At 37.4% G+C, this 15,172-nt stretch overlaps 1 protein-coding gene across 1 annotated transcript in view; it reads right to left on the bottom strand.

Moving 5' to 3' along the window:
- The window catches only part of LOC139740712 (uncharacterized), a 141,798-nt gene extending 126,939 nt beyond the window's left edge, over positions 1 to 14,859 (bottom strand). Inside the window, exons 1-2 of the mRNA XM_071651278.1 lie at positions 14,588 to 14,859; positions 12,824 to 12,905 (exon numbers count right to left, since the gene is read on the bottom strand). Of these exons, the coding sequence (XP_071507379.1) occupies positions 12,824 to 12,889 (66 nt within the window). The 5' untranslated portion in view covers positions 12,890 to 12,905; positions 14,588 to 14,859. The remainder of the gene's footprint in view (positions 1 to 12,823; positions 12,906 to 14,587) is intronic.
- Between the last annotated feature and the right edge of the window lie 313 nt (positions 14,860 to 15,172).

The following is a 15,172-nucleotide window of genomic DNA, read 5'->3' as shown; positions in this document are numbered from 1 at the left end:
TAAGCAACTATAGAAAAAAAAACTGACTTCAGTATCTACTTTGCTACCATATACATCAATTCAGTTACCATTCGCAACATATGAAATACATTTGTATGAAATTTTTACACACAAAATTAATTCCAGAATGCCTAGAAAAAGTCAGGTTGACAGTTGACAAATGTCTGACCTTTGTTTGACCCTGTGGATGATTTCACCCACTCCTTCCCTCTCCAGCTAACCACGCCCCTTTAACACATGTGTTTCTTTCTCAATCATAGGAAATATTAGATTGACACACCAGATTTCCTCTACAGCACTCAACCTGGGGTCAGAGAATATTTATAAAGACACTATGATGGATAGAAAAGTTTTTATCAGAAAGATATAGGCTGCTGTAGTTTCATTAATTTATCAGTTCAGAATAAAGAAACTATAGTATTTTTCATCCCATACAATACTTTACATAGGATCTACTTCCAGGAACTGTAACATTAAGGTCCTAAAAATGCTATCATTTGAAACAAATCATAATGGTGTATAGATATCTGTCAAGTAATGGGTGACATACAATCATCTTCCCTGCTGTAAGTGAAAAGTAAGATGATCCTAATTGTCGTTTGATTAAAGTACTCCTTTAAACTAATCAATTTTAACTAAAGATGGATTCTGCAGCAACCACAACCAACCATTGCAAATGTCCTGATTACAAAAATGAACTAGAAATGTCGCTAAGGCGACTGGTATGCCTCCACCATAATGCATGATTCTCCTAATAGGTCTATAGTTCATGTGGACAATGGGCGATTACATTTTCACATAATTGGCAAAATATTAAAATGACAGGTTTACCACAAATGTGTTAACTGTTCACTTTCCTTGACCTTGTAGGTTTAACTGGATGAATGGGAGAGCATGTATTTGGGGATTTTAGGACTTTTACTTGACTTTGACCCTTTCATAAGTTTCTGCATTGAGTAATTTTCAAGGTACGGAGAAAAAGTGCAATTTTTGTATTGAATAGTAAATTGTTACCAATTTCATCTGGCCTTTGACCTTTGACCTTTGACCCTATGACCCTAAAATTCATAAGAGAATCACTGTAAGGCAGAGCACGCATAAATATGTACTAAGTTTCAAGATAACTTGAGCCACTGCCGAGATATGGAGGAAGAAGTAAAGTTCAGCACTTTCACTTGATCTTTGACCTTTGACCTTTTGGGGAAAAAAATACTTTCCCACAGAATTTCTATTGGGTTATACATGCATAAACCAAGTTTAAAGGAAAAAAATCCTGCAGGCATTGCATAAATATGAGAGAAATAGTAAAAGTTTGAAGAGTTTCCCTTGACCTTTGACCCTGTGAACCCAAAATTCCCTAGATAATCACTGCCAGTCAGTACATGTTTATATACTATGTTCCATGAAGACACCTTGAACTATTTCCAAGATATGGAGAAAAAGTGAAATTTTAACATTTTTACTCGACCTTTTGACCTTTGACCTTATGACCCCAAACTTTAACCAGATAATCTTAATTAGGTAATACATGTAAACACCAAGTTTCAAGAAAATATCTTCAGGCATTGCATAGATATGGGGGAAATAGTGAAATTTTGAGCATTTGACCTTGACCTTTTGACCTTTGACATTGAGCATGTGCACCCAAAAGTTGATAGGCACAACTTCACCCCCTCATACACATACATGCCAAGTTCCATTATGATACCTCAAAAGGTTTTTTAGTTACGCTGTCCACAAAATTCATTACGGACGGACAGGCAGGAGGCGGAGGCTTAAAAATATAAATTCAGATGGGTTTGCATTATTTGATGATTTTATTTTAGAAAATATCTCCTCATAAATTCCATCCTCATCCCATACCTCAATCCCACTCTTATCATGATGACCTTCCTACTGTACTCAAAAACACCTTTCCACCCAATCCACATCCCATTTGTTTCACTCTAAATTGCCAATGCCCATAGTGCTAGAATATTTATTATCTTTCCGACCACATTCCCCTATTCCCATCCTCACCCAATCCTCATGCCTAATCTCATCCCTTAGCTTTCTTTATTGACTCCTGTGATATATTCTTACATTTAAAACATGCACGCCAGAAAAGGGATAGACTCTCTACATATCTCAGTTCAAGCCTGTGTTTCAGTGAAAATAAACTTTAAAATGAAAAGTTTTTTAAAACAAGATAATAATCAAATGTATATTCAGTAGTAAGTTTGTTCTATCATCCAGGATCAACTCGGCAGGGATCCTTTAAAATATTAGCAGATTTTTACAAATCTCTGAAAGCATAGCACTCTGAGAGGATTGGTTGCCAGGAGATAAATTTGGTTTCTCATTACAGACACTCCTGCTGTGCCCAAACACACACTAGAATTATAGCTGTCCAGAAAGTAGGTTGATGTGGGTCAGTAACCGCACAACATGTGAATTCGGAGTGATATTCATTACATGATGAATGCGTTATACCTAACCCCCTCCCCATACACACACACACACATACTCATTCTTAATACAGTGCTCAGACAATAAGGAACGACTTCCTAAGCATGAATGCAGCTTATGTAGGCCTACACAAATTTTAAAGGAAACAAACTTTTAATGTATCATTTCCACTGCTTATTTGTAATCACAAACCATAATCATTTGATTAAAAGGAAACATACACTGAGCTTTATCAAAAACAGAATCCACATATGTGAACACAGGGATTGAATTTCTTTATCAGAACGATGTAAAGAAATATACAGAATTCCACAATTTTGTGTATGTGTGTTCGAAAGGTATATATTCCACAGAAACTGTTCCTGATGGATTCCTCCTGCCTTCTGAAATAGGTAGGTCTAGTCAGTGCTCTTTCATTATGCTGGTAAACTGAGATTGTGTTGAATTTTCTTCATGTCCTTGTTCTACTGTGCTCTACAGTCTTCTGACCCCCCTCCCCCTCCCTGCCTAAAATGTCACTTTCTCCATCCCATCTTTAGTTTTGTCATAGTGTCCAAACATAAGGCTAAGACAGCCCTGGCGATACAGTGTGCGTCAATTAACTCACTGATAAGAGGCCAAAGCTTTTGAATTCATAACGGTCATCAACCTTCTGTGCGGAGGGAAGGACAAAAAATCTCGAAAGTTCACCTCCACGTATCTCGATTTACCACAAATCCCTTGAAACTTCACATATATGGATATATCGTCCTTCATATGATTTTTGGCGAAAATGCTGACGTGTCTTCTGAGATGTATGTGTTTTTCTGTTTGAGTCGACCGTGGGAAAGGGTTACAATTTTTTCTGGACATAAGTCTGCGCCTGCATGAATATGCATTTGCTTAACATATTGCTAGTCTGTATACACCAGACTCACTACCTGCGAAGTTTCGTGTTTGTGCAATTACTGTATACGCCATACATTTCGAGAGTCTAAATTTTCACGAATCAGGAATTCCCGACGATTCCGCGAGTGGTTGAATTCGCGATTGTGGAGTCCTGTACTGAACGGAAAAGTGTACACGCGTACATCACATTCACATTTGGATCAGAGTCAATATTTTCGAGTGTCTTTAATTTCAGGAATAGCACCTGACTCGCGAAATTCAGAAAAATAAAAGCCTTGTGAAATATTCGGTGTATACAGTAGTAGATAGGTGAAAATACGAGCAAAAAGACAACCAAATTTAAGAGAAAATACTGGACATGCGCAACTAGATAATAATAATAATAATAATAATAATAATAATAATAATAATAATAATAATAATAATAATAATAAGGTCTTATTTATCCAGGGTAGCCTTTTCAGTGTTGCCACTGCTCTACCACAGCTAGATCATCCTCCTGCGCATGCGTTCTCTACTGGTCAGTGCGCGCTTAGCCAATCAGCAGTGTCAGGTTTGGCGCAACGCGACAGGGTTTGGTTTTTGGTCCACAGGGTGGTGAGTGGGTAAGAGAGGAATCCTGCAATGTGCTTCCACTGTTTCACGCAGCACGAAAACCGATACATCGGACTGCGTACTGCTTCACTACGCTATGGATTTTACGTGGGTCACAAGTGACAGTGATCTCGATTTTTTTCTGGACATGTCCATACGCCAAATAATACAGAAAAGATATTTGGAACACAGTATGGATATAGCCCGACTACCATAAGTCATATACCGAAGTTTCAGTTTGGAGCAATGAGGGAAAATGTGAAAAAATAACACTTGTTTTGAGACCAAATTTTCTGTTTTGGAAGCTAAGTTTCAACGTTATTTTCACAGGCTTATCCTCAATGAAAGTCAAAATAACTAACATTGCGAGTTAGAGAATAGTTTCTATTTCAATTTGCTGTATAGATTTAATCATTTGATGGCTTCTGAGGTGAGATATTGCGATTGTCCTGCAACACTTCCCAGCGGTTTTGCGTACACAAGCTGTCTACTTTATTCAAATGAGGCTTCGAGGTCATATGCTTTTGGTGAGTTAATTGCACCGTATCGCCAAGCCTGAAGACAGTACCTGTACTAGAGACTATCTATAATCCCAGAGTTTTTAGACTCCGGCTGCAATGAATATACCATTTCACACTTGTGATGTGTGCTACGCACATAATATAATGTTGTTCCCATGTCCACTAGATCAGAGTCCCCTTTGCTCGGGGTCCAGGTGGGACAATCTCCAGTTTAAATCATGCCTAGGGTTTGAGTTTCTGAATCCTATCAGAATTACATTTCATACATGATACTCTAAGGAATCCTGTAAGTATGAATGAAAAGGCTGACAATGTTGGTCATAGATGACTTAACAGAAATATTCATGTGGCAAACCAGTGAAAAGCACCCAAGTTTTCTGACGACAGTGACATATTCTTACTCTTGTAACACTGAAACCTTTCATGTTTGGTACAGTTAAGCCTATCAATGAGATTTAGTCTGTATCAAATACATTCAAGGTAGGCCTATTGTTTCTTGAGGTGCAGACTACTGTTATCCCGCGGCACTAATAGGGAGTGACCAATTGTCCATTCTCTCTCATGCATGATTGTAAATAACTCCCCCTTGCAAAACTAGTGCAAGGGTGGCAGGAACTACGCATGGCTTGCTTCATTGTAGAATTTCAAGAGTATTACTCTTTTTGTGGCATTGTACATGGGAAGTATTTGATTAAGCAGCAGTTGGGCACAGTAAGTCCACGTGGACGTCAGGCATGTGCTATTTCCCACAAGGCTTTCTCCTTTCCTAAAGCTATGTGACTGCAACTTGGATTGGACTTGGAGATTTATTTATTTATTAGCATATTGGAAAGAATATGCAGACCATTCATTGTTATGCATTGCATCAACATTAAACTATAACATCACTTGAGCAAACATAAGAAACTTTTGTTTACTTTTTGGTCTGTCAATTGGGAATTACATTATTTTTGTGTGTGTGATTGATGCATTTCATTTGAAAGAATTTTGTGATATAGAAATCTGATTTAAATTGAATCTAACAGAGAGAAGTGAGACCCTTGTTTGATGTAAAACAATCGCATCAAAACCCACCTCTTTCACCTTTACCTGGGTGCTTGTTGTGCAAATGAGTCAGTGCAGTCATTTCACAGTTTAAAGGGTGTGTACAGTTCTGGTTGAAGTGAGAATTTAGCTCTTGACATTTTGCGAGATATTCAGAAATCACTCTATGAGATGTCAATGAGCATGCAATTCTAAGGGATATCAAAAGTTTATTTGATGAAAATCAGTTTTGAAGTAGCCGAAATATCCAAAAATAAGGTGAAACAAAGAGATCCTAATAAAGTTGTGGCATGTAGTCTTTTATTATTATCACTTTTTGGGATATCTCCGCTATTTGAAAACCGATTTTCATCAAATAAATGTTGAATCCTTCTTAAAATTACATGCTCTTTCATATTTCAAAAGAGGTTTCTCATTATCTCACTTAAGAATGTAAAAAACATGAATCCCCACCTCAACCAGTACTGTACAGCCCCTTTAATGTCAGAAAACATTCAGACTTCTTGGTCTTCACACAAAGGATCAATTTGTCCTGCCAAGCCCACTCCCTGTAAGGGATTGATCAGTAGACTATTACAACACTGATTTCTCACTTATGTTCCAGACAAGGGGACATTACCTGCCAGGTGAAGACTGGTATGTGTGCAGTCATGAAGGCAAAAGTAAACAGATCAGAGAGTGAGAGTCCTGCTTACACAGATGCAGAAGGTCTGTTATTGTTAGAATGAATGACACTTTTAACTCCATCCAGGAGATACGGTTTCTGTCTCACAAACTCTTGAATCCCTTCACCCTCTCTATTATCTGCACAAAGTCATACTCTATGTCTCTTCTCATTGCATTATAACTTTCAATAGCTTTCTATTTCTATGTAATATATGATGGTTACATCAACAGTAAAACTGCTAGTCCACCATGTGCTTTCCTTCCAAGGTATTTGTTTCCATATTAATACATTCTTAGCATAGGACTGCTTTGCCTTTTTACTAAATTCATTTTCATACATATTCATGTGTTGGTCTTACAACTATACACAGTCCTGTCTAAGTACACAAGTGTCCATCACATGGCGTCTGGTCAGGCTATTTTACCAGTATTAAAGGACAAGTCCACCTTCATATACATGTGGATTGAGCGAATGCAGCAATATTAGTAGAACACATCAGTGAAAGTTTGGGGAAAATCGGGCAATCCATTCAAAAGTTATGATTTTTTAGAGTATCTGCACAGTTACTGTTGGATGAGCAGACTACTACAAAGTATGATGTCACATGCGTACAACGATATAAGGAAAACTAGAGATTGTAATTTGTCATCACTGACAAATTAAGGTGATCCGATTTTTTTTAATCAATGATTTGAGTCATGATAGTGCAAAGTCTCAGCTACAACATATTAAAATCTGAGAGAAATTCACCGAAGCATAAGTAAAATAGTGCTCGATAAAGAGAGTCATGTCAATTTTCACATCTAAAAAATTCCCTCCCATAGAGATAATACGTCATAGCGAAGATAGAAAAAGAAGTACATATGACCTTTGACCCCACTTTGCACAGACAAGATGGCATCTGAGTAAAAAGTAGTTATTTTATGAAATGATTCCTGTAACATGGTCTTTACGTGTGCAAAATATGGGAAAGATAGGACATGTATTCACCAAGATACAGGATGAAACATCTACGACCTTTGACCCTAATTTACATACCCAAGATGGCGGCTGATTAAGTAGTTGTTATTTTATGAAATAATGTTCGTGACATGAACTAAACATGTGCAAAATATGGTGGTGATAGGGTATGTTTTTCTTGAGTTATTGCACATAAAGTTGTAAAAAGAAAGAAATATTACAATACATCGAAGATAAGCTGTAATTTCAACCAAGTTTTATACGTGATCCCGACAACGTATGAAAAAACAAAGGGCACACTTACGATAGCCCTACGTCTCAGCTACAACATATTAAAATCTTAGAGAAATTCACCGAAGCATAAGTGAGCTAGTGCTCGATAAAGATAGTCATGTCAATTTTCATTTCCATAAAAATTGCACTCCCATAGAGATTACACGTAAACTGGTCAAATTTGACAAGGTTACCTTCAATCCATTTTTTCGAGGTGATGTCGTCATCTAATCAAAAATATGTAATTACATTAATGAAAGAGCATTTCATAAGCTACAACATATTGAAATTTAGATGAAAATTGGCCAAGGATAAGTGAGATACGCTCGAGTAAACTTGAAATTTGATGACGTCATTTTGAAAATTTACTTTTTTTACTTTATTAAGAAATTTGATATCTTTTAATCATTTTTCCAGCATTGCCAACCCATGAAATGACATGTAAAACTCATCAGCTTTCAGAATAGGTAAAGAAAATAGGGGGTCACCGTCCATCCTGACGAGTAAAATCGGGTTTAAAATTGGCGTTTTTTTGGCATAGTTGCACTGTTTAGCGCCATTGACGCGCGCGCGGAATTTCAACTTTGACGGGCCCATATGACGTCATATTGAATCGGATCGACTTGAAACTTGGTAGAAATATTCATTGACATTTCGGACATCTGATCCGTGTGAAAAAACTGAAAATTTCTATTTCATATTAGCTGTGCGTGCGAATATGTGCGCGCGCGTACGCGTCCGTCCAATTTTTTCAATTTTTCAAAAAATGCTCCAAATGGTCTGAAACGTGTGCAAAAAAATTTTGAGCTCGATTTGAGCATACAAATATTTCAACGCGCGCGTACGCGCGCGTTTTGAGATAAAAATGAATTTTGAGAATATGAGTAGAATTCACTTGACTTGAAATATATGTGACGTAAATTTCATTGAAATATTCCATTCCATTAATGAGATATGCATGAAAATGTGTTTTCATATAATGACGTCATAGTGACGTCACGGTCGACTGATCACTATGATTTTACTTGTGCTGTCGTCTTTGCAACATGATACATATATGGTATAAGTTTGACATTGAGAGGCAATGCACTTTCTGAGCTAACCTCTGCACAACTTTTGAGGAGAAATAAAGAAAGAAACAAAGAAAGAAGAAAGATTCAGTACAGATACAGAAGGTGATCCGAGAGGATACTCGGATCACCTAATAAAAACAGAATTTCAAAAAAATTTACTTTTTGATAAAAGTGCCAATTTCCCTGACTCGTCACTGACGTATGTTAAGGGTAATATTATTCCCCTTGCCTTCTGAAAGAGGGAAGTCAAGTGTTCTTTTATTATGCGAGAAATGTAAAAATAACTTGAATTTTCTTTATCTTTTCTTTATATTGTTGTACACATGTGACATCACAAGGTGCAGTAGTCTTCTCATCCAGCAGTGAGAAGCAGAAACTTCATAACTTTTAAACGGATTGTCCGATTTTCCTCAAACTTTCACTGATGTGTCCTACTAATATTGCTGCATTCACTCAATCTACCTGTCTATGAAGGTGAACTTGTCCTTTAAATACACTTAGTGCTCTATACTGGCCATATTTTGCAAGGAATGGTTGGATGATCATATTGGAAATAATTATATTACATACACAATTTAAATCAATACACAGATACTATAACAATAACATGAAGATAGATTTTGTCACTGAAAGTGTGAATTGCAGGTTATTTCTGGTATTTTTCATAGGTAATGTATCCTGATAAGTGATTTGATTTGCAAGTTTCAGACAGATCAAGTTGACAGTCCTTAAGTTTTTGCTGGCAATCCCGTGTCACAGTAACTTTGTGTATATGGTTTAGGCAGGCAACAAGAATGTGTTTGAACCCCTGAGCCCTGTTTTGCATTCTATGCTGTAAGTCCAGTCTAAATGTGGTTTAAATCAGGCACTTGCACACAATGTATCCAACTTTCAGTTTCAAAAATCAAAATTTATGGCAGAACTTAATAATAGACACCATCAGTGGGAAGTTAGTATCCAAATATGCACATCCAACTCAGAAGCTCTGAAATCTATGTCGTCTTTGCTCCGTCCAATGTAACATTCACTCTTCACGTAGTCACATTTCAAGATGCACTTTAATCAATACTTTTATGGAAGGAATGAATATGAGGAAATTCTCAATATTTTTCTTTAAGTTTTCTTCAATTGACAAGCACAAGAAATGTCCAAAACACCAAATTATATTCAGTGTTAAACTTAAGAAATCGATATCAAGTGAATGATGCACAATGGTAAGATATGGTGTTTCAGTTCTCTGAATGCATTGTCTCACTAAACCCAACTTAGCATACAGGCCTAGGATCTCAGTCCACATCTCACCAGGGAGTCGTCCACCTCCCTGATCTCACAGAGCATTTTACTTCTTTCCAAGCCACCACACCTTTGGCCCATCCTTTCAGTAGCTCTTTGTGCTAAAAATCTCTCCAACCCCGAGGTTAATTAGATAGATACTTGAAAGATGAAACAGTTCATTCTTCCACATAATAATTCAATACTTGCACAAAACCACTGAGCCAAGATCAAATTGCTATTGGCTTTACCCACAATGCAGGATTTGGAGACGGTATAATAAAAGAGCCTGGTTGAATTACAGAGATTGATGCGCTACATTTAGTATGATAAAGCTTTTGACAGGACTTCCTTATACATTGCAGTTTGAACAAGTTACCCATGCACCTAAAGACGCATTGCGGTTGAATTACTAAATGTAGTGAATAACATCACTTGTCTATTTAAAAAGTATCTGCTTCAGCCCTAGATTTTTTTTTTCTGGTGTGTTTATTGTACATATATCTGAAGCAGAACTCTGTGACCTGAGAGAATTCTTATAGAAGCAGGAATGTGTCATATCATACAACTCCTGTAGGCAGAGAGAGATTAATCACATTGCTCAAATAAATTCAGGGTCAATTTACTCGTCTCAATTGCATACAAACACACATTTTGTGGGTTCATTCTGTGATGTTTGCCTCTCAAGCCACACAAAGATTACAGGAATCTCCAACCTTCTTTAATGATGGCTCCTTACAAACACCCACATAGATAGACATTTACACCTTCATTACATACTCTTTGAAGAGTTAAAATTAGAAGAGCTTGAAGAATATTTGTTTAATGAAGTAACTGCAGTAAAAGCAGCAGGAACAAAATAAATACAATATACTGGCATTAATGAAACAAAAAATGCAAATCTTTATGCATGTTATGATGTCAATGACTCTACGTCAAAGGTGAACAAATTTCTGTTGAAACAGAAATTAACTCCTTAGAAATATGCCTTTCCTGTATGAAACCTTCATGAAATGAAGTTTATATTTTCTGTATAACCATGCAGTTTTATTTTTATGATAAAAAGAAACAACATATCATCTGCAGATGAGATGTTGAAATCAGTACACCAAGTTTGAGCCCGAGAAGCCCAAGTCTTTTTAGTTCGATGTCATTATACTTATCCCCACAACCATCAGCGTAATCACTTTTGTTTCACTATCATTTCACTTATCCCCACAACCATTAGTGTTATCAGTTTTGTTTCACTATCATTTTACTGGCTTCATTGGACAATGATTTAAAATTATGTGGAGACTATCTATTCCTGATGTGTGACAAAGAGCAATGTGTACCAGATTTTCCCAACAGATTTCCCAGGTTGAGTCCCTCAAATGAGAAAGGGAGGGCGGTTTCAAGTACATATAAGTTCATACCAGAATTCATTTCTTCTCTCTTTTTTTTGTACAATCACAACACTACAAGTCATATCATTTCTGTCAATATCATACCGGGTAGGCCTTCTTATATTTTCATTTCACTTAAGACCTTTCAGACTATCTATATTTTTCAGATATGAATATATATATCATCACTCTGAGACAATGACTTAGAAGCCTTTATATCAAGTCTGTAAATTGGTACATTAATAGTTAACAAGAAAGGTGTGTCTGCAACACATTTGCAAAAACAAAAACAAAAAATCTTATGTCTGAGCAGCAAATCTTTAAGATGATAACATGCTCGTATAGTTAACCTTATACATTAATCTAATCCTGCTGTTCGTCCAAAGAAACACTTCATTCTATAACATAATTCCTCACAGGCATAAATGACAAAATGATTTCAATGCTTGTTTACAGTGACCCAGTTTGAAAGCCTAAATATCAAGGAAAAAGATTCATCTCCTGACAAGCATTACATTGCATGAATATACCTTTTTAAGCATACAATACAGGGGAATTTCATCAGTTTAATTCAATCATTTAGAGCATAATTTACAATGAAAACTCTTTGAAAGCTTATTCGGCATAAAAATGCTGGGCAATTTTACAATTTATCGCACAGCATGTTAAATTGCCTCATTACCCTTCAAAAATGGGCTCGACAACAAAAGCAGTCTGATAATGGCTATAATCTTTGTTCCTTCGACAAACAGGCTACCGACAGCATAGAGACATGAATCTTCCTTAAATCCACAAATATGACACGTAAGTTACATGTAGGCCTAGGTCGACAAACAAATATATGACTCTACTGAAGACTCAACTGTTGTATTTGATATCACGTTATAAAATGGGTTCAAGAATGTAGCCAATTGGAAGCGCTGAAATGAGTCACGTGTGTGTGCATTAATTTCTCACTAACATGCACGGCCCGACGTCACAATGTTTACATTAGCAGTGCCCACTCAATCAGTTGTTACAAGTGCGTCGCGCGCTACTATACGCGCTGTCAATCCTGTAAACAAACTACCGTTAGTTCGGGCTGCCGGCCGGCCTTTCTTGTGCATAACATGTGGTGTACGTACTCTTGGCGTACGTATACTCTTATACGTACAATACTTTAATGTGCGGGATTTCCGAGTGCGACATGCGTAAATGTTTGGGACGAACATCTTCGGACATCTTGACTCTTGAGTGAGTGTTACATGTAGCTAACTGGTATTGACCCACAAAGGTACGTGAAAAATGCTGTTAGTTTTCGACCCATTTTATAAAACAAATGATGCACAGGATTATTTCGTGGCGTTAGTGCACTCGGCTGCGCCTCGTGCATATTGCACCATTGTCAATACTCTCGAGTGCGCCGCACCTTCACTAACGCACTCTATCCTGTGCATCATTTGTATATCTAACACTATGTATACAACTGCAGTCATGCCTTCTTCTTTTTTTCCAATCAAGCACCGACTCTCTGAACTTTGCTTCAGTCACTTCATCTTGACACTCACTGGAAATCTGAACAAAATATATCAATGAATACTCCAATGACTTTTGATTATGCACAGCCCAGTCTGACATGGCTCCTGACTTTGAAAACTAGCGGGATGGATGAAAGGCGAGTGAGGTCCTTTGATTCCTCTGATAGCACCATTTACTTACTTGCAATGCTTGGCTGACTCCAAAGAGGAAGCAAACCCATAGTAGCAGTGCCTGCTTGCTGGCCATTGTACACCTGTTTGCTCTGGAAAGAAGAAAAGGATTCCATAAAGAGACTCAGAATCATAAAATCAGGCTAGATTGCACAGCTTGTTTTCTTCCATGGCAGTAATCACATGCTTTATATTCCCATTTCTGACATAAAAACAGACTTTACCCACTGATCAGACTGCAAACATTTGACATACCGATTCCTTTTCTGCTCCAAGAAGTATGAAATTTGTATCCATTCATCAAGAACCTCTTGGAATATTTACTATCCAGCATGAATAGGGGAAAAAATCAAGGTTTCTGGTTCCATCCTCCTGGAATGTTTTCAAAACTTTTCAGTTTGTCAGCTTATAGTCTACACCTGCAAAAACACATCACAGTTGAATCTGGGAGACTAAGTAAGTACACAATAATAGTTTGATTTCATTGGCATGGAAAACACACCTTATGATGCATTTGAGCAACTGACATTGTGAATTAAAAGCCTTACTCCTCTTCCATATCACATCATCATGATAGCTTCATTACATGCAAGTTTCTGTTAGTTGGGGACATTGGAAGAAGTAGGCCCTATTAACTTAAACTACAGATATTGCATAAATTTCTCCTTTTTCAACTGTTACATGTTTTAAACATTTACAGATTCACAAATCAGAAATGCACCATTTTACACAGGTTTTCATGTAAGGCTCTTGCATTGATGAAATATGAAAAGTTACATTGATTAAATGTGACAGAGAATAAAATTAACAGATGATATAACAATCACTTGTAACCATTTCAACATAAATCTAATAAAAGGCACCTATACTCTCTAGAAAAAATCGAGTGAAAATATTTGCTCTTAAAGGAGTGAATACAAAAAAGAGTGAATTTTGAGTGAAAATGTTCATTTTCACTCGATTTAGAGTGACCTCAGGGATCACTCCAAAATCTTCGAGTGATCCCTGAGGTCACTCCAAAATGAGTGAAAATTAACATTTTCACTAAAAATTCACTCCAATTTCACTCTAAATTCACTCTTTTTTTGTATTCACTCCTTTAAGAGAGAATATTTTAACTCGATTTTTTTTTTAAAGAGAGTAATGAAATACATATAGAAATATGTGGACAGTACAAGACAAAGTATCATCCAGTCAAAAAATGTAAAGTAGGTTGAGAGGGGTAAAAGAAGGTAAAGTATTACATCACATACCCACACACTTTTTCTGTCCTATTTCTCTTAAAGGTGTAGGCTGTTGATTTTGACCACAGACCTGCAGTGTTTTGACCAAGCTGAACATCTACAGTGACTTAGTGCTGAACAAGCGACTATTGTAAGAAATATCGTTTATAACAGTCTGGTAGGAATTTCTGAGACTTTACTAGGCAATACAGGAAATGCTGGGTATGATAATGGAGCTACCTAGCACCATGGCATGGTTTAGCCGATCTCCCTCGAGCACCGGCAGTGATGGATGGAATGAATGTGATGACCTTCTTCGATCGGCGTTTGGTCCGTCCATGACTAGTCTTACTGTTCGCATACCAACGCCTTTACATGATGTAAGAGATTTATTTAATCTATACATTTACACCTATCACCTTCCATTTTGGACGTCTGGACTTGAAATACTGGGTTAACTCAACTGCTCGAAATAAACAATGTTGATTGGACTCAATGCTGAAAGAGCTCGAGAGTGTACCCCTTATCATTTTTTATGGAATATATCTTACCTCTTTGCTGAGATGACAGCTCTGTTTCGAGAGTGGGGACGCTATGACCAAATGTCCACAATAACCAACACAGATTAGGATGAGCACACCTTCAGGGTTACGAAGCGATAGAATCACAACTTATGTAACAAGCTCGTTGAATCCTCATATCATTTCTTAACCCGTTGCATCAACACACAGTTAGTCGTAGCCGCGCCGCTCCAGCCGGGTCGCCAGGCGCTTGTGACACTTTTCGGTGCAAGCATGTGCACATAGTGAAGCGCGCCGGGCACTGAGACTCGATCAGACAAAGATTGGTTTCGCAACGTTCATGAAGGACGCACACCCCGAGAGCGCTAAGACATGCCAGCGAAGCTCCGCCCACTTTAAAACTTATTGACCAATAAGATATCCTCGTGTGCTGGTTTTCCAACTAGCGTCGCGTCAAGTGTACTGTACTCAGTATACTTCATTCTCCTGTTTATCCTTCATTTGATTTTCCCGTTGCACTCGCAAGACTGAAAGTATGAAGAGTACAAGGAGTCTATTCAAGATCGAGGGGGAGGCAGAGAGGGGGAGGGAGAGAAGGGGACTGCGAAAGAAAAA

The sequence above is a fragment of the Diadema antillarum genome, unplaced genomic scaffold (genome assembly GCF_040938485.1).
Source record: "Diadema antillarum isolate AM-2024a unplaced genomic scaffold, OU_Dant_1.0 seq00000876_RagTag, whole genome shotgun sequence".
Classification (NCBI taxonomy): Eukaryota; Metazoa; Echinodermata; class Echinoidea; order Diadematoida; family Diadematidae; genus Diadema; species Diadema antillarum.
This window is presented reverse-complemented; position numbering and strand designations above follow the sequence as displayed.